Source organism: Lissotriton vulgaris, chromosome 1_1 (genome assembly GCF_964263255.1).
Source record: "Lissotriton vulgaris chromosome 1_1, aLisVul1.2, whole genome shotgun sequence".
NCBI lineage: Eukaryota > Metazoa > Chordata > Amphibia > Caudata > Salamandridae > Lissotriton > Lissotriton vulgaris.
The window spans coordinates 597,908,693-597,928,526 of NC_141685.1; the positions used below are offsets into that span (position 1 = coordinate 597,908,693).

The 19,834-nt window shown below is 45.3% G+C and overlaps 1 protein-coding gene across 1 annotated transcript in view; it reads right to left on the reverse strand.

Moving 5' to 3' along the window:
- The window catches only part of DDAH1 (dimethylarginine dimethylaminohydrolase 1), a 629,612-nt gene that overhangs the window by 204,418 nt on the left and 405,360 nt on the right, over positions 1 to 19,834 (reverse strand). The window contains exon 3 of the mRNA XM_086954084.1: positions 11,862 to 11,935. Coding sequence (XP_086810210.1) covers positions 11,862 to 11,935 — 74 coding nt within the window. The remainder of the gene's footprint in view (positions 1 to 11,861; positions 11,936 to 19,834) is intronic.

The following is a 19,834-nucleotide window of genomic DNA, read 5'->3' on the forward strand; positions in this document are numbered from 1 at the left end:
AATTTATCTCAACCTTGGTCCATCTCAACCACATCTAATCTGGAATCCCCCATCAACCGACCCCACATTCACCTCACCCAAATCTCATCTCCAACCCCACTCAACTCAAGCTCACCTTAATATCATTACTTTGAAAGTACCTCAACTTCAGCTCGATCTCAAACCTCATCCTCTCCTTCAGCTCACACCTTTCTTACCCCACTTTCACCTCTACCTCAAAATCACTTTAACCTGACTTTAACTTTGCAACCTGATCTCAACTTCAAGTTCTCCCCGCTCCACCTAAACTTCAGTTCATTCTGACTCAATCTCATTTTAATCAAAGCTTGCTACAAATTTGTCTCAAAAGTAAAGTCGCTCACTTCAACAAATCAACCTCAAAGGCATCTGACTTTAAACTCATCTCAGCCTCGATATTACCTCAACGTCAAACTCTACATGCTCTCTTTCTTGCATCAAACTTGCCAAAACCTCAAACTTCCCTTATCACAAAGTTATCTTGAACTTCAAACTCACCTCAAATGACCAAACTTCGAACTTACCTCAACCTGGTCTCAAAATCGACTTCTGGATTTATTGAGGACGTTGTTTGGATAATGCAGACAGGCATTTGGGATATGTTCCCTCCGAAGCATTGCAAGTCCAAACTGTGACAATGTAAAACTTTTAAAATATATTTGTATTTTCTGATGAGTTTATTTTTTTTCTTATTCCACTTATTATTACTAATCTCAGGGAATGGATATTTTGATTATAAAATGTAATCTTAGGACAAGCCAGTTTTGATATTGAAATTTTATTAAATCAATATTTCTGAATTGCACACATTGAGCTTACACATTTTATAACCATTGTTTTCATTTCTTCAGGGTTCAGTTGTTCAAATGACTCTGATAATTTATAAGACATGCTTGAGTTGTACAGTGACATATTCATGAGTTAGATCATTGTATAATCCAGATGATGCACAGTAAAAACATCTATTCTCTGTTCCTGTCTTCAAATTTTATTTAAGGCTGTGTAGACTTAGACCAAGAGAACAACATCACTTCAATGTATAAAACACTGGCTCATCCTAACCTCAACCTATCTTTAACATCAGTGAAATCCAATATCGCTTCAACCTCACCTTGACCTAACCGCATCTCAACTTCACCTTAACATCAACATTGAGAGAAATGCCTACAAACCTCAAGCCCAACTCAATCTCACTTCACCTTCACCTTAATGTCACCTTACTTCAATCCCACATCAATCACTCATCAACCTTACCTCAGTCTAGCCTCAACATCAGGTTAACATCACCCAACATTTCCCCTTCCTCACCTCAACCTCACACTCAGCCTGTTATCAAGGTCACCAAATCTCATTCTCTCTTAAACCTCACCTCAACCTTCATTACACCCTTTCTGCAATGCCCTACCGCACTCCTTTACATCTCACCGCTCCACCTCAATCACATATATTAATATCTGTATGTTTACAGTGTTGTGCGTGAAGAGCTTACCACTGATTTGCCATACTGTTATTATCTTTTTTCATTTATGACACTTTAGGTGAGCCGCTCTTAGGTGAAAATTACGTCTTGAGACGACAATTTTCAGATTAGATCAGTATTTCGGAGTGTGGCATGTTGCTGCACCTAGGTCGCAACAAACAATCCTCAAATATCCAGGCATATCCGGGCTTCATATGTAAGGCTGCTTTGCATCTGTAGTAGACCCAGTTTATAGATTTGGATGTCAAGCCTCTTCTCCACACTCTCACATAATAGTTAAACATGAATATCTGTGATTCAACCAAAGTTTTTACAACCTTAGATAGAACTACATGTGAAGCTTGAAGGACTTCAAGCATCTCTCAACTGCGACCCACAAAGACGAACATATTGTATAGAAGGTGATCTTCAAACCTGCATACATTGCTTCATATAGGACCCCCAGCAATTAATACAATACATCAGAGAGGGCAACCCTTCTGGGATGCAGTGTCTCAGCGGTGGCCTCTGAAAGTTCTAGCAGGGCGCTAGGCGAGGCATTTAATTGCAGCAATTTTCTAGTTGGGGAATCAAGCATGTGACATGATACTCCCAGATGAGCTCTCCAGAACTGGACACAACACCCCCGATATGGGGTGCAATACGCCATAAATGTAGCAACAATGTTCGGCGTGAGGCATTGTGAAATTGGCACAATATTAGAAATAAACCCTTCAGAAATGCACACAATACTGTGGATAAAGCCTTATCACAGTTGTTCACACGATACACTTGTAACAAAAGCACCCTTTTCTGGTGGTCTTTATGGTACACTGACGCCTGCCTTCCGTTTACTCTTCCCACAGCACTGTTGTAGTGTTCATCCACTCTGAGGTAATCTGCTGCCCTTGCTGTAACTGTTCTGTGTATGTGAGGGAAGCTTGTACTGCTGCTGCACACAGTGGTGAATTTGTTTGTTCCCATTCCCACTGGGTCGGCAAATCAAAATGCTATGACGTTTTCCTTCTTGCTTCAACATATCAAATGGACACAGCAATCTTACTTGACTTTAGAATAGGGCTACAAAATGTCAGTCAAACTCTTGTCCCAGACTGCGCCCACTAAAACCTCCTTGAACGATCTCACATTCCGACTTAATGACGATGTTGAATAAGGCATACCTAACAAATCCTGCTGATATTTTAACAAAAACATTTTTAAAAATGGGTTACGAATGCCCGATCAAATTGTGCAAAGAAAAGCCAAGAGAGGTGTGGATGCACATTTTTCATTATGATCTTGGACTTCACCTGAGCTACAAAAAGCATGTAAAACACTTGTGCGAAAAGGGAGAAAATCGTATCACAATCAATAGGTAATTGGCACTCATATCCACAAAAATATTGCAGCACGTCATGCGGTAACACACAACTCAGTCTAGGGTAATTTCTTCGAGGTACTCAAGCGACTCTATCATAGATTTCTTTTTACATAAAACCTTTAAGATCTTTGGCAAATCGAACTGAAACTCCTATAAAAACACTTTTCACATGACAAAATGCACTGAAACGTGTCTTCTAGGGAACGTAAAATATACCTATCACTGTTTATTAAAATAAAGTGGGCGCAAACACCCAGGTAAGTAGCACTTTCATAGCACTCAGGGTGCTTATAGTTCTGTCCTGTTATCAAATACTCAGTGAAGGAAATCTATCCGGTGGTGCAAGGTGAGAAAGTCGCTTGACAGTTTGTGGGTGCTTCTCCTGAGTTTCCACAACATCTTTACCATGAACGTTCCAAAGAGACAAGACAAAGTTCTCCTTAAAGATTCCTTATTCATTATTTAGCAGTGTGGGCCAGAATTGTGACAAAAATATTATTTCCAATGGAAATTGCAAAACAAGGGGCCGATTTATCAAGGTCTTGCGTTGCCCTTGTGTCACACACATGGTGTCGCAAGAGCAACACAGTACCTTTACCAAGCAACGCAAGGTCACTTTAGTGCCCTCCTTTGCTTTGTAAATCTGGAGTAACGTAAGTCAGTGCAAATCACTGCTTGGTGTTATTCTGCCCTGGGAAGGCATTTCATGGGTGAAGTGTGGATGTTTCCACGTATCCACCCAAGGATTTTGGCGCATTCCCAGATTTGCCATTTCTATGCCTTCCCAGAGGACGTGCAATGAGGAGAAATATCTTTATTTCTTCTTGTCATTTCAAATTGATAAGTTGCAGCACACTTAGCAACAGGAAAAAGCCTCAGAGGATTGTTTTTGTGCAGGAAAGTGTGCCTTCTTGCACAAAAACAATCCTGCCGGCACCCTTGGAAGGCGCCAACCCCCATCGGGGAATGGCATCGTTAGTGGCAGCCAAAGGGCCGACCCGGAGCCGGGTCACTTCCGGGTTGCGTGACCCGGAAGTGAGCGTCGCGTCAGGACCAATGGGAACAAAGGACGAGGTACGCCCCGGAAGTGTTAGTAGGGCGCGAGGCTTAAAAGCCCGCGACCAGCCTAGATGCCCCCTCTTTGTCCGCTGATCATCCAGGAGTCGGACGTCTCCAAGAGAAGACATCGTGGGAGCATCGCGTTGGAGTATACAGCGAGAGTTACCCCGACTCGTGGTTTAGGTTAGCGGGTCTTGCAGTGTGTGCTAGATTTCCTTACAGCCTTTCGTGCTTAGTTTCTGGATTTAAATGTTGTTGGCAGGGGGGGGGTTTGCAGCGGTAAATCCTCGTGTCCGGGGGGGAGGGCGAGCGCTGGCGCTCGATCATCCGATTTCCTGGGGCCCGGGCACATCCGTGGCGCGGTGGGCCTAAAAAGCCGTTTGCGTCTCTCGATAAGTTTTTTAACGTTGTTTTCTTTAAGTGCAGGATGCCGTCGAAGAAGGTACCGAAGGGTAAACAACCTGCAGCCAAGAAGGAGGAATTCCTTGCCTTTACGGAGCTGCTGGAGTTCACAAGAGAGAAGGGCATGGATTGGGTACTTAAGAATATGAGAGATGGGGCTAAAGCAGATGCGAACTCTCAGGAGGAGAGGGGGAGAGGCAAAAGAACGAAGCAGACCCCAGAAAAGCTTAGAAGCTCGGCAAGATGCAAGCGATCTAGGCCAACGGATTCACGACCAGTATCACCAGGTGAGGAGGAGGCGCCAGAGGCAATTGATTCGAACTCAGGTGCAGAAAACGACACAGATGACGCCGATGGGCAGTATGAGGCAACTAGGCCTACGCAGATAGGAGGGTTCCCCGTCACTTCTGTGGGGGGGTCCGGTCCGCACGGTATGTTACCGCCAGTAGTGGCACAGCCGGGTAGCGGAGTGTCGCAAGTCTGGGTTCAGCCCGGGGGGGTCGCTCAGTTACCAGGGATGCAATTATATGGGTCAGATGGTCAGGCGATAGGTAGCAGCCCGGTAAGCTCAATGTTTCCTGCTTACTCAGCTCACGGGTCCCCCTTAGCGATGACCGCTTTCTCCAATCTAGGGTGTCCAAGTCAGGGCTCAAGGGCGAATGCAGTGGGTGAGGTTCCGGGTCCCTCTAATGGCCAGATGCATGGAGGGTTGGGGGGGCAACCAGCTGGTTCCCCATTATTAGCTTTCAGCCCTCTAATGTTTGGTTCTTCCTCGATGACCTTATCGCCATCCGCGGGGATAACTTGGCATGTGCCAGCAGATATGAAGGACAGGATACTCAGAGGCGAATACATAGAAGTGTTCGACCTTATCAACGCGGGGGTGGCGGCCGGAAAGCCCAAAGCCGGAAAGGAGGGAGATTACAATCAGAAGAAATCATGGGTAGAATGGTCCATGAAGAATTGGATCACGGGATTTGCAATATATGCCGCTGTTATGCTTGAAAAATATCCTGTTTTAGGCCCACAAATGATGAGTTATATATCATTGATACATGGAGCGGCAACGGAGTTTCCAGGCCAGGTTGTGGCTGAAATACGATAAAATGTTCAGGCAGATGAAGGCAGTTCACCCGGGTATAGCATGGGACCAACAGGAGATTAATTTGTGGCATACAGTCTTTTATTCCACCCCTTCAACGCCTACCCCAGTCCCCTCAACTCAGAGCCAGTCCTTTCGGACTGACAAAGGGGTCGTGAGAAAAAACAGGCCTGCTGGCAGTTTAATAGAAATGAGTGTACCAGGGGGGTCTCGTGTAAATTCAAACACTGCTGTTCCTACTGCGGGGGTACCTCTCATCCCGAGATTAGGTGTTTTAAGAAAACCAGTAACCCCAAAGAACAAGCCAGCCACAGTGCCCCAAAAGGAAAGCCAGCTAAGACCCATGAAAAAACTACCAACTCCAATTAAACGGCATGTCCTGACACACCTCCTCAGTAAATACGATAATCTTGGGGAGGCTCAATTCCTACTGCAGGGTTTTACAATTGGCTTTCGCATCCCGTCTTCAGCCCCACCTTCCATTGTCCCACCTCGCAATCAGAGCTCAGTGTTGCGAAATATGGAGGCAGCTCGAGAAAAGATCATGAAGGAGGTAGCGTTGGGGCGGGTTGGGGGACCTTTCACAGAACCACCTACCCATAATCTGGTTTGCTCCCCTTTGGGTCTAGTTCCGAAAAGGGAGGAGGGTAAATTCCGTCTGATCCATAATCTGTCGAGTCCCCCAGGGCTTTCAGTCAACGATAAGTTAGACCCGGATCTGTGCTCAGTGAAGTATACCAAATTTGACACGGCTATTGAGAAATTGCAGGCATTAGGGGAGGGAGCTCTAATGGCTAAAGCCGATATTGAATCAGCCTTTCGATTACTGCCCGTGCACCCGGACGACACCAGGTTCTTGGGCTTCACATTCGACGGTAACTGTTTTCTGGATTTGTGCATGCCTATGGGGTGTTCTATTGCCTGTGCAGTTTTCGAGACTTTCGCAAGGTTCCTAGAATGGGCGGTTGAGCAGTTTCTGGCCTCGGACAACTCACATGCGGTAGTCCACTACCTGGACGATTTTCTGTTCATGGGTCCCGAGGGTTCCCAGTCGTGCAGGAAGGCCCTGCTGGGCTTCCAGCGCTTGTCTGAGGCGCTCGGAGTACCTTTGGCGGCGGAAAAAACCGAAGGCCCGACCACGTGTTTGACCTTCCTGGGCATAGAGATTGATACGACAGCAGGAGTGTGCAGGCTGCCAAAAGTCAAGGTCGATGCCTTTAGGGCCGCTATTGATGGCTGCCTGGGGGCAAGGAAGGTAACCTTACATCAGCTACAAGTTCTTTTGGGTCAACTAAACTTTGCTCTGCGGGTCATTCCTATGGGCAGGGCCTTCTCCAGGAGTATAGCGAGGGCGATGTCTGGACTGCGGGCCAAACACCACAGAGTGAGGCTCTCAGCCACAGTTAGAGAGGATCTTATGATTTGGAAAAGTTTTTTGAGGGACTTCAATGGCACGGTATTGTGGCGAGCAGCCTGTTCTTCTAATACGGATCTTGAGCTGTTCACCGACGCTGCAGGTAGTATTGGTTTCGGAGCTATATTCGGTCAAAAATGGTGTATGCAGTGCTGGCCAGATGACTGGATCGAGCGAGGCCTGACTACTAACATTTCCTTCCTTGAACTTTTCCCCATAGTGGTGGCTTTGCACTTGTGGGGAGATCTGCTGGCAAACAAGAGTATAGTATTCTGGTCAGACAATATGTCCGTAGTCATGGTGATTAATAGCCAGAGGGCCACCTGTACTTGGGTACTCAGGTTGTTGAAGGAATTGGTTTTGCAATGCCTGAGCCATAATGTCCAATTCGCTGCTAAACATGTTCCAGGTGTCGAAAACAAAGCGGCTGATGCATTGTCTCGTTTTAAGTTAACAGAGTTCCGGGAGCATTGGCCCCAGGCGGAGACGTCAATGTCAGCCTTCCCAGCGGAGCTATGGAAGTTTGGTGCCCCACAGCCCCCGAGTTGATAGCTGCATCCTTGGCTCCAAGGACTATGAGTATGTATCAGAGGTCATGGGAGTCGTATATGGCATACCTGAGGGGTGTGGGTGTAGCGGACATCTTTGCCCCCCAGAGTGTATTAGGCTTCATCGTGCAGCAGAAAGAGCAAGCGAAGTCGGTAGCATTCATGAAAAGGCAGCTGTCGGCTTTAGCATTTTCTGCGGGTCTACGGGGGGTGTCTGATCCGACTAAAGACCAGAGACTTAGAAGAGCAATGAGAGGTTGGGAGCGCCTAGCGCCCGGGGAGAAAGATTGTAGGAGGCCGATAAACGTAGAAAAACTGATAAAAATCTTAGGAGCTCTCCCTTTCGTATGTTTCTCCCAGTATGAGACACAGTTGTTCCGGGTGGCCTATACCTTAGCCTTTTGTGGGGCTCTGAGAATTTCAGAATTACTCCCGGCGTCTAAATCAGATAGGGAAGGGGGTCTGAGGTGCTCTGATATAATCGAGTCCAAAGGTGTCCTACGGCTAAGGGTGCGGAGATCGAAAACGGATCCGCTGGGTAGAGGTACCTGGTTACAACTGGGTAGAGTAGAGGGTGAGCCCTTCTGTCCGGTCAATTTGCTGAGGGTATTTCTCCAAGTTAGGCCCCAGGGAACTGATGATAGACTCTTGATTCATGAGAATGGGTTACCCCATTACCAGGTTCCAGTTCACTCGGGTAGTAAAAATGGCCTTGGCACGGATCGGAGTGGATCCGGCCAAATTTACATCACATTCGTTTAGAATTGGAGCAGCGACAACGGCTGCTGGCCTAGGCCTACCCGAACAGGTAATCAAAAGGTTGGGTCGCTGGAAATCATCTTGTTATGAACGTTATATCCGCCCGCAATTAGTCTGACGTATCTTTCGCTTGCGTTCCTTTTTGTGAGAATCGACTGCCTGTATCTCTTCACATTTACTCTTCATATTTACTTTAGGTACCTCCCCTAAGAGAACCCAAATCTGTTGGTGCGGCCACTCCTTCATTCGCAGGGCCGGGGCGCACTTCGAAAAGACACTCAGGGACAGGGTGACCATGATGCGAGGTTGTGACCATCATTGGGTGGGAATAGGCGGGCAGCGCCTAGCGGACGTCCCGAGGGATGTAAAAGCGGCTCTGGCAAAAGGCATGCCTTCGCCAGACGTATTCGTGTTGCACTGCGGAGGCAACGACATGATTCCAGGCGGGAGGAGAGAAGTGAAGGAATCCCTGTTTTCTACCCTAGCAGCAATCAAAAACATTTTCCCAGAAGCTATAGTACTGTGGTCGGAAGTCATCCCGAGACTCGTGTGGGCTCGGGGCGCACCCATGAAGGCAATAAACAGATCTGTCAAAAGACTGAACCAATCGGTGGCGGACATCCTGAAACAATCGAGTATTAAAGCGATTCGCCATAAATTAATTCAGGCAGAAAGGCCGGAGTTATATGCAAAGGACGGAGTCCACTTGTCGGAGGCGGGTATGGAGATATTTATAGAAACAGTCCTAGGAGCCGTCTCCGAAGCTCTTGAGCGCAGGGGGGGGAGGTCGAGTCCGCCAGTAAGCTCCTCGTCCTGTGGCGGGGTTCCGGACAAGAATACCACGGGAACTTCTTGTCTAGAGACAGTTAACTCTGAACAGGTTTGCTAAATCAGTATGGACTCTGGGCTGGCGGGAGAGTTGGGGCCGACCTGCTGGTGGCCTTGGCTTTTCAGCCCTACCCCAGAGGCCGCTGGTTGCCCAAGTGGGCGCTTTCCTCACCTGCGGCTCTGTTGACCAGAAGGGGGTTAACGTATGGGGCAGGTGATCTGGATTGTGGCCTGCTGGCGCAACCCTGAAGTCAAATAAAAGGCCCAGTGGAATGGGTGGTGAATGTATATATTGTATTATAAGTGCAAGTTTATTCCTAAATACTGTATTTGAATATGTACGAATAAATAAAGAGATTGGTGGGTCAATGAGGTAATTGACCAGAGAACTTAAATTTTAATAAACAAGCAGCACACTGCAGAAAATCAAGTACGACTCCCGAGTTTGATGTGGGGTTGGGTCCTTGTAAAGCATGCAGTGTGGCGGGGGGAGAATGCACTTTGTCTGCCATCTATGGAAGGCGCCAACCCCCATCGGGGAATGGCGTCGTTAGTGGCAGCCAAAGGGCCGACCCGGAGCCGGGTCACTTCCGGGTTGCGTGACCCGGAAGTGAGCGTCGCGTCAGGACCAATGGGAACAAAGGACGAGGTACGCCCCGGAAGTGTTAGTAGGGCGCGAGGCTTAAAAGCCCGCGACCAGCCTAGAGGCCCCCTCTTTGTCCGCTGATCATCCAGGAGTCGGACGTCTCCAAGAGAAGACACCCACCCACCCATCCCTATTAATAAGGATTCGATTAGGGCAGTAGCGGGGTTCCGGACAAGAATACCACGGGAACTTCTTGTCTAGAGACAGTTAACTCTGAACAGGTTTGCTAAATCAGTATGGACTCTGGGCTGGCGGGAGAGTTGGGGCCGACCTGCTGGTGGCCTTGGCTTTTCAGCCCTACCCCAGAGGCCGCTGGTTGCCCAAGTGGGCGCTTTCCTCACCTGCGGCTCTGTTGACCAGAAGGGGGTTAACGTATGGGGCAGGTGATCTGGATTGTGGCCTGCTGGCGCAACCCTGAAGTCAAATAAAAGGCCCAGTGGAATGGGCGGTGAATGTATATATTGTATTATAAGTGCAAGTTTATTCCTAAATACTGTATTTGAATATGTACGAATAAATAAAGAGATTGGTGGGTCAATGAGGTAATTGACCAGAGAACTTAAATTTTAATAAACAAGCAGCACACTGCAGAAAATCAAGTACGACTCCCGAGTTTGATGTGGGGTTGGGTCCTTGTAAAGCATGCAGTGTGGCGGGGGGAGAATGCACTTTGTCTGCCATCTATGCACCATGGTGCAACAGTGACTGCACCATATTGTGATAGATATGGTGCATTCCTACCCTCTCCCTTTCACGCAGCGCAATGCAGCAAGTTGTCTTGCTGCGTTGCGTAGAAGAATGATAAATCTGCCACCAGTTTATAAACATTGAAATGTATTCATTATTGGGCACACAAAACTAAGGATAAATAAAATTAAGAAAACTTGAAACTAAACAGCTTCAACAATTTTCAGTACAGCATGTGGGGTCAATTGTTATTATGAACCGGGCTCAATATGAGAAGTTATCAGAATTCGCCACAATCAAGAAAAAAATCTCAGGGTTGATATTAAGGGGAATGGGTCAAAAGTTACTGGCCTGCTACATTTTCATAAAGTTAGGTCTATTAGTGACTTTTTAACCATGTGCAGCAGCAAGCCACTTATGCAGGGCAGTTGACCCCATCCTGCAACCACTCTAACGTGTTACCCTATCAGAGCCTTTCTAAACCTTCCTCCCCCACAAGCCTCCTCTAATCTCAAATTGCCCAACAAGGGCACAGGGCACTTTTGCAATGCCTCATAAACCCGTGTGCAATGGTCATGTGAACCCTTAAAAAGCCCCTCTAGCCAAAAAGAGCGCCCCAAGGACACCTACACACCGGCCTCCTCAAGTTTCCCAACCAGAACACAGCTCACTCTAAAGGTTTGACATAAAGCAACACAGAGAAATCACGTAACACCCCACTGCAACCTGCTGCAACCTGCTGACACCCAGTGCCGGTCAATCCGAGGTTACCACACAGACCTCCTCAAATTGTCAATTAGACCACAGCCCTCTATGGCAGTACATGGAAGCTTGGATGTGCAGGTCACATGATTTCCAAAGCAACCTTTCAAAAATCACCAGCCATTCGGGAACCTCCCTCATCTTCCTAGCATCCTGCAAGGGATCTGTCATCCATGCATCCTTGCCTCAACTCAACGTGCCTAGGACAAGGGTGATTCCTGTTGAGAGCTTAGAGCAAGAATGCCTGCTACCTGCACCTCTTTCTTCACTATCCCATCATAGTTTCAGTCATACCTGATGAAATGGCCCCAGTTACTCTACAGTTGTTCTTCAGGTGCGAAGCTCACATCACACACAAGACTAAGAGTGCCTGACATCAACTGACCTTACTTCATAAACTAGTAATGCGGCAATGCACTTGGTCTATGGGGAGCATGCCATAGATCCATTTGACTTCTGTAGAAGGTGTTTTCCTTGCAGAACTTTGGAAACTGCACAAGCTGATTGCTATTTCCAGAGACCTCAACTGGCTCCATCTACCCACCTACATTACCTTCAAGACATGCACAACCTAGAATGCAGTACACAATAGCTTCCCATTTTACCTGGCTTCTATGATCAATATCTCTGGAGGGCTATGCAAGGTCAAAACAGTGCCAAATTTGAGGCCACGAAATACAAAAAAGAGAAAATGTGACGCTAAACAAGGGCCTGCCATATGCCATCAGACCTGACTCATGCATCAATAAAAACAATTCATGTAAAAAATATAATTTAGACACAAATAGCTACAAACCTTAAATGTATCTGCCAAAATTTCAGCACCTCGCTGGTTTGTTCTTTTAGACAAGCCCACAAAAAATTCTTTGCCTGGAATATAACAAAAGTGGCAAATATTCAATAACAACCAATATATGGGTTCTGTAAAGTGAATGCACACAATATCAACAATGATTTACACACATTTTATTATCGCATAGTTCTTTACATTTAGAATTTTTCAACACTCACAAATTCACATGTGAAAACTCTGTTGTACTCCAAAAACCCAATAATAATATATATTGTTGTAAATCACAGAATTTAAAATAAATGATTTGCAGAAATGGATCATGGAAACACCACTGGATCTTGGAATGGCTATCTGTTGATGTGATTTAAATGGTTTACATGCAGTTGAACAACTTCATAAAGAAAGACCTTATTTGAGCAGCCCAATGTAATATGTCCCAGTGACAACCTACATTTTGGGAATAAAGTGTTTCAAATTTCTAATATGGTGATTCATTTTCGCACCATATGTTAAACGATTTTGAAAGCCAAACTGGAGTTAGTGTGCTCTATAATAGAACTTTGAACGACCTCGTATTTTTTTAATACATAGGTTTATTACTTTTATGAAGACATTTTTCTAGATGGGAAGAGACACATTCAGGCTACGCAAAACTTGATTGTGTACGGTGCTAAACAACATTTACACAAAAATGTGCTTACGCTTCCTATTAACTATGTCACCTAGCCGAAAATGTCCATCCACCCTTCAATTTCTGTCTTGTACATTTATGACAAGTAATTTTGATGACCCCATAAGTCTATATAGATGTACCTATGGCTGTCTTGGATTTTTTAGGTCTGAAGCTAGCCAGTACCTTTTAAACTTAATTATAAAGACTAGTCAAAAAGGACTGGCTAAAGGCAGACCTAAAAAAACCAAGGCAACCATAAGTACATTTATTAATGTTAAAGACTTTCAGCTAGCCCTCTTCATCCAGTCGGCTGTATCTTTCACATTTTTCTTATGTCCACTACAGCATTCAGCATGGCGCAATGGGTCAGCGACATGCACCATTGGCTAACTTCACTGTGAGTGATGTCATGCAGCTATTTCACAAAGAGCACAGCCGTCAAAGTAGTTTCTTTTGTGATAGTCACAGTGACAAACATCTTTCCTTTTATCTATCAAATGATATATTAGTTATGCTGAATCCAAATTAAGAAGGTAGTCCAGATATATATGCTTGACATTCTAGTATTGCAGCATCATTTTGACATTCATCTGCAATCTCACTAGAGTGAATGAGGGTACATGTTGGGTCACCATTACCTATTACTAAAAGAAACACATTTCAGGTAATTTGTGATATTTATTTATTATATAGGCTAACTTGATGATCCAAGGAAGAATTATACCCCACACACATCAGTGTGTCACATACTAGTGTATAACGTGGTTACTTCCCAACTCACTAATACATTTGTAAGATGTAAAACAATATTAATATAGATGGACAAGCAAGACCGTTCAGGCGCCAGATGTTTTAACTTTAAATTCTTATGTATGCTGCATCAAATACATTGCTAATAAGCGTTCTGGCATATTCTGGGACTTGACACGTATTTTTGAGTCAGGATTCTGCCGCCCAGACTGCTGAATTACTTTCTTATAATGACTACTTTGTTTTTGATGGCAGTTCTTTTTTACACACCAATGATGCAACCAGATCATGTTTTTCTCTGCCTTATGTCATTATAAAGATGGACTTTTGGACGTAAACTGAAGCTTTGGCCAACAAATTGAAGCAGTGGGCTGGGTGTGTGATTCCGTGGTTATATTTCACTGGTGACATCCTAATGATTGGGGAATGATATGCAGAGATCTAATGTCTTTAAGCATTGAACAATTGAAATATGATCAATTCTGCATATGGCAACAATAATATATTTTTCAGATATTAGTGTTGCGCACATTGGTAACAGTTTACAAAAAATATTGTGTAGGAAACAATCCTACACTAATTCCATACTTCATGCTTTCTGTTCAAAATCATGAAGTGATCCTAGCTATGTCTCCGCAAGAGAACCCCTTAAACAGCTCCATTGGCTCCCAATTGAGGCAAGGATTAAGTTTAAATCCCTCTGTATTGCTCATAGGGCCATAAATAACAAGGCCCCAGTAAAGCTCAGAGAGTTGGAAACCATTTAAGGTCCAACTAGACACCTGAGATCCTCGCATTTACTCAGAACTACCAGGGTAAAAAGGATGAGACGGGGAAGGAGATTGTTTGCACACATAGGAATGAACTTCCACCCAGTCTCAGAGCACTGGAAAATGAACTTTCCTTCAGGAAGAAGGTTATGACATGGCTGGTTCCCCATTAATGTACCAGAGGCCCTACTCTCAGCACAGTACTCACCAGTGCGGGGAACCCTTAGGGTAGATTTGCGCTTTACAAAACATAAACATGTCAATAGCATTCCTAATGGGTAGATATTATGTGATGTATGGAACTGCTCTAGAAACTGTGATTTTCAGAAAATAATATATTCATCAATTGTGAACAGCATCCTTCTGTTGTACATTTCGCAACAAAGATATGGTGGAACACATGAACACAATCTGACATCTACAAGGTGTAATGGAAAACACAGTTTGAAGTAGTTAATAAACCACTAGCCCCTACAATCCGCTTTTATAGCTGCAGACCCTGAAAGGAAATCTGCCGACACAAGACACATTCAAAGCTTTTCTTAAGGTACCCTCCAACAGACCTGAATAAACTTAACAACTTCTGAACTATCTCTGACTTCCTTGTCCTTGATAAAATCAAGTTGCGGTACCAATCAACTAAAATAATTATTGATGAAAGTATTCTCCTAAATGACTCATAAATAGGTTTCAGAGCCGACTGAAACAGCCATGCTCCAAATTGTTTTGACATTACGAAGGGCAGTGGCACAGCAACCTTTGAAATCATAATATGGCACTACTGTGAAGGAGGGGAATAAATAACAAAACAAGGACATAGTAGGGACTGAAAAAGGCAGCTTGCACAAAGGCACAGCATACACACCCAGTGATTCCCAGGTTGGACTACGGAAGTACAAGCCTCTGGGGTCTCCCAGATGTAAGCTGGCTCCTCTAAGTGCCTCTCTTAACTCTGCTGCCAGACTCATCACAAGATCTAAAAGAAACAATCTTGAAACTGGATCCGGTATGAGGCAAGAATTAATTTAAAAATTGCATGCATTACCCACAAAGTCACACACTTCAACACCCTGAGGTACCTTGCAGAACAATTGGAACTATCGGGTGGTTGAAGAGCTTCTTGAGGCACCTGCACCCTACTGCTTACATCACCGAAATTCCACAAAAAGAAAACAGAGCATTCTCAGGCATTGCCCAACAATTATGGAATGTCCTACCTCCTGAAATCAGACTGAACGCCACAACTGCATCATTCAAACAAGCATTTTCAATGCAATAGGTCTCGCATTTGGGAGAGTTTGAGCTATTGGCATTGTAAATAACAATGCCTTTTATTTATGTGTTCTGAAAATCTGCAAGCGGTACGTAAATAGAAGAATGGCTGGCAGTAACTTGCTTCTTTTACTGACAGCCTTGATTTTGGTAAGCGTGTTTACGCACTGCTTGCCAGTTTTTAAAACATATAAATGACAGGCATTGTCATTTACAATGCCAATAGGTCAAACTCTCGCAAATATGAGACCTATTGCATTGCATGTTATGTGATAAGTGTCAGGGGACGTCTTGAGTGTGCCTGTTTGTGATTTGGGGGAAATGGTACCTGGTGTGTATGATGCACAATGGAGTCATGGTTCTGAAAGGGCAGAGCTGTAGTCTTCCTGTGAGTACATGGGATAGGGAGTGAGAGGAGAAGCAGGTGCTTCTGTTAGGGTGAGAGCTCATTGTGTGTGTGTGTGTGTGTGTGTATGTGGGATGGAAGAGAAAAGGAGGGGTGTGTGTGTAATAGGAAGAGGAGGAAATGGTGGGTGTGCTCGCAATGGGAAGAGGAGGGCAGGTGTGTGTGAGAGAGAAAGAGAAATGTAGTGTGTAGACACAATAGCAGTGATGTACAGTTGACCAAGCACAAATGTATATGTAGTGAGAGTGAGGAAAAAGGAGAAAAACAATTTGATTGAGAAGTGACCTGAGTGCTTGTGAGGGTGCGTTGGGGGAGCATGTATATGTGATGGAGAGTGGAAGAGCCGGGTGTGTCTGATGACCTGGTCTGTGTTCTGTGATGGAGAGTAAGTCAAGACGGCATGTGTGTGGGTGTTTCTTTGAGAGGATGAGAGGCAGACTGTGCGTGTGAAGGCAGGTTGTGGAGATAAATATACTTTGTTACCAAATTAGTAGTATTTTAAGTAATTCTGAGACTGAGGGCCTGAGAGGACCAGATTCATTCATGCCACAAGGACTGATGAGATGGATGGGTGGTTGGTGGAAAAGAAGGTCTGAGAGAAGGCAGCATCTTTCAGGTGATGAGGGTTTGGGAGGCAGGGGGCACGCGATTGGGTTGAGGTACAAAGAGAGAACAAGGTAGGGTAGCAAGATTATGTATGTAGGGTGGACGCCGTGGAAGAGGTGGAGGCAGGGAGCCTGACTAGCACAGGCAGCCTCTTAATGTATTGAGGGCTGAGGAAGGCGCAGGGTGGAGGGGTCACGATAGAGAGGCAGAAGCTGAGACCATGGGGGGGCAACATCCGCAAGGCAAGTAGAGCTGAGGGCGCTGCGTGGGCTGGACAAAGGTACAGAGGAGAGCTGAAGGCTGGCGCCCTTACATGAACAGCTTCCTTAAGGTTTTTTTTTAAATGGTCAGTACAGCACAACCCAAATTCGAACTATTAAAGAATCTTGTACATTTCAAGACTGTATACACAATAGAGCTGTAGTATCCATATAATGAATCAACAAATTTCCAATTATAACAAGACAAGATGAACCAATTGGAGTATTGGTACATGTAGTTTTCTTTATTCTTGTATTCAAATTCAAGCGTGTGAGTCAGCCAACACGTGTTTCGTTTGTATAAAGTTGTAATTTCATACTTTTTCAAGGCTAAGACAAGCGGTTGTCACTAACCTCAACAATTCAGCTCACTATCTTGACGTAGGGTAGATAGCCCCAAAAATAATATCATATAGATGGGTCAAAAGTAGGATTACCCAAATTGTAACGTGCAGCGAGGAAACAAAAATCCCAATATCCCCTGTAGAATGAATTAAATATGACGTCCTCTCATATATCCATATCTCATTAGAAGAGTAAATCTCAACAGTTCAAAAAGGAAACCTGTAATGCTGCGGTCACAGGTGAGGTGTAGAAAGCACGCCCCAAAATGTACGGGAATATATATGAGAATGGTTGAGGAACCCCGTCCGTCGTAATCTGAATGTAACAGGATCCCCCATGCCTGATAACGCGGCAGAGCTTTTAGGGGACACCACTACCAAATTGTCTTAGCTTCCTTAAGGTAACTAGAGACAGGTATCAGAGCGTGGTGTTTATGAGGGAGAGATGGAGGGGCAGTTTTGAGAGACAATGGGCCCGTTCTGGATTAAAACGCTCTTTTGCTCTTCCATGTTATTAGCTGCGTGAGGAATGTGCAGAGCAGAGTGCAGCTGCAGGGTTATGAGGGGGACACAAGAGCAGTGCTTAATGAGTATAAAAAACAAGCATCCTGCTGGGGGTCAGAGGCTGTGTGCCTGGGGCTGGTGGGGGTTGAAGAATGTACTGTGGGGGTGGCATGGATGCCACTCTTTGTGGCAGGCTGACAAGGCAGGACAGGAGACTGATGGGGCATTGTTGCTGCAGCCTACGGAGGCCAAGCTGGCAAACCCCAAGGCAGGACCAGCCCAGGATTAGCCTGAGGCCCACCTGGAGGTATGGTGAGGCTCCGAGTGTTATCCATCAGTGCAGACTTCACTGCAGCACAAGGGGAATCTCCCTGCACCTACAGATGAAAATTAAAGCAGACTGGAACGGCGCTTGTCGCTCCTCCTCCTCTCTGTCCCCTCTCCCCACCGAAGCGGAGATGTTGGCATAGAGTTGGGTAAGCCAGGATTACATGCAGCATTAGTAGTGTAAAAAAGATAATATATATATATTAACAGTAATTAACTCCAAAGAAAAACGGGCGGCTGCTAAACTATTACATGTGGCGCCTGTGTTTTTAATGCTCAAAACCTAGCGCAAAGTGCTGTGCCTGTGTTGTGAAAATAAAAGAGGAGCTGTGGACATAGAGTTCAGCGAGCAGTGCAGCCACCATTGTTTGCTTAGTTTCCCGGTCAGCTGTGATTACATGCGGCGCAGCGTACTGTAAAAAAACTAGTCTGGGGCCGGTTTAACCAGTGGTGCGCACGCACCACAGAGGAGCGGGGGCCTGGGAGCCTGTCGTCTGTGCCGCGCTGATGCGCGTCCTAGCCACTGGTGGGAATGGGCAGAGCAAAGGCGGGACATGCGCCCACCTTTGCCCAATTGTGTGCTTTTTTTTTTTTTAAAGCACGCTAACCCCGTACAAGAGGACTCGCGCTGCGCGGGCATTGCTGTGCACTGCAACGCTAGGCGCGAGACCTAAAAAGACGTTAAAGTGATCCTGATGAACAAGGTAATTCCACAGAACCCATGATCTTCACTCTGGTACATTATGTGCCCCCTTAGTCCTGCACACATGCTTATTCCTTCACTCTGGATTTTTGCATGTCTTGGACTCTGCTGTTCTCTCTTGAGTGTTCTATCATAACGTGTTCCATCCCTGATTCTGATGTTGTTCTTTATAGTCCCTATCTTATTAAACAATGTAAAGTGCTCTGATTACCTCAAGGGTCATGTTTACGCAATATAAAACTTTAGAAATTAATTATAAATAAACAGACATATGCCTTTGTTCATGGCAGTGTTTACATGCATTAGCACTGTAGTGTAGTTCCTAGTTTCCCACTAGGCCCTGCGCATTGGAATAACATAAACAGTAGTATCGACGTGGAACTGCGGATATTCCAGGCCTCCACTGGCTATGCTAAACTTAATTGGGTTGTGTTACCAACTAGCTCAGAGGTCACTGGAAACTTTCTTCTCTGCATGGGAAGTGATCAGCTTCCTTGGCACAGACAAGAAGGGATTCAGCTTTCCAACAACCGTGCAACATGACAACTTTGCTCCTCAGATCAAGAGTCAATCTCTAGGGTCGTGTGAAACAATAGACATGTATTTCACTCAGTCAGTCTAGTGCAGTTTACTTTCACGAGATGTAGAGAATAGAGAGACGGGCGTTTGTCAATAAAGGGTTAACATTTATTGAACAGTCTTTCTTCTCGTACAAGAGAAATGTATTGCCACAATTGCAATAATTGTTATTATAAAAAGTACGTACAGTAAGATAAGTATTGCGAAATAGAACTGTAAAAGCATTGATAGGGTTTCTTAGACATACAATGGTTTAAAAGTAATAAAACATATATACAGTCATATATACATTAGGCTAACATACTCAACTGGTGCTTCTAACTAAGCCTACCCCAGTGTGCCTGACCTAAGCCTAACACGTGGAAGGGGAGTAAGTAAGTAGCTTTAAGTTAAGTTGGTTTTGCCAAGGTTTGTTTCAAGAATTCTCGTCTAAGGGTTTAGTCAACACCATACCTCTGAATAGAATGATGGAGGATTGGTATCTCCTTCAGGGGTCACTCTCGATATCCCAGTCACCCGCGAGGGTAGACCGGAAACGCCGGAGCTGGATTTCTCTGCACGAGAAAGGCAGCGGCTTCTCTTCAGCGCGTCGAGGAAGGAGGGGGGACAGCGTCCGCGGGCAGCTGGAATCTGCTGGATGTCTTCGCAGAGGACGGCTGTTCAGCTCCTTAAGCGTACTGCACCATAGTTCGCGCTTTAGCAGCGATAATGGTATCAGCAGCTTCACCACCACAGGGACAGCAGGCTGCAGCGACAGAGTGCTAGATTTACCAACACGGGGT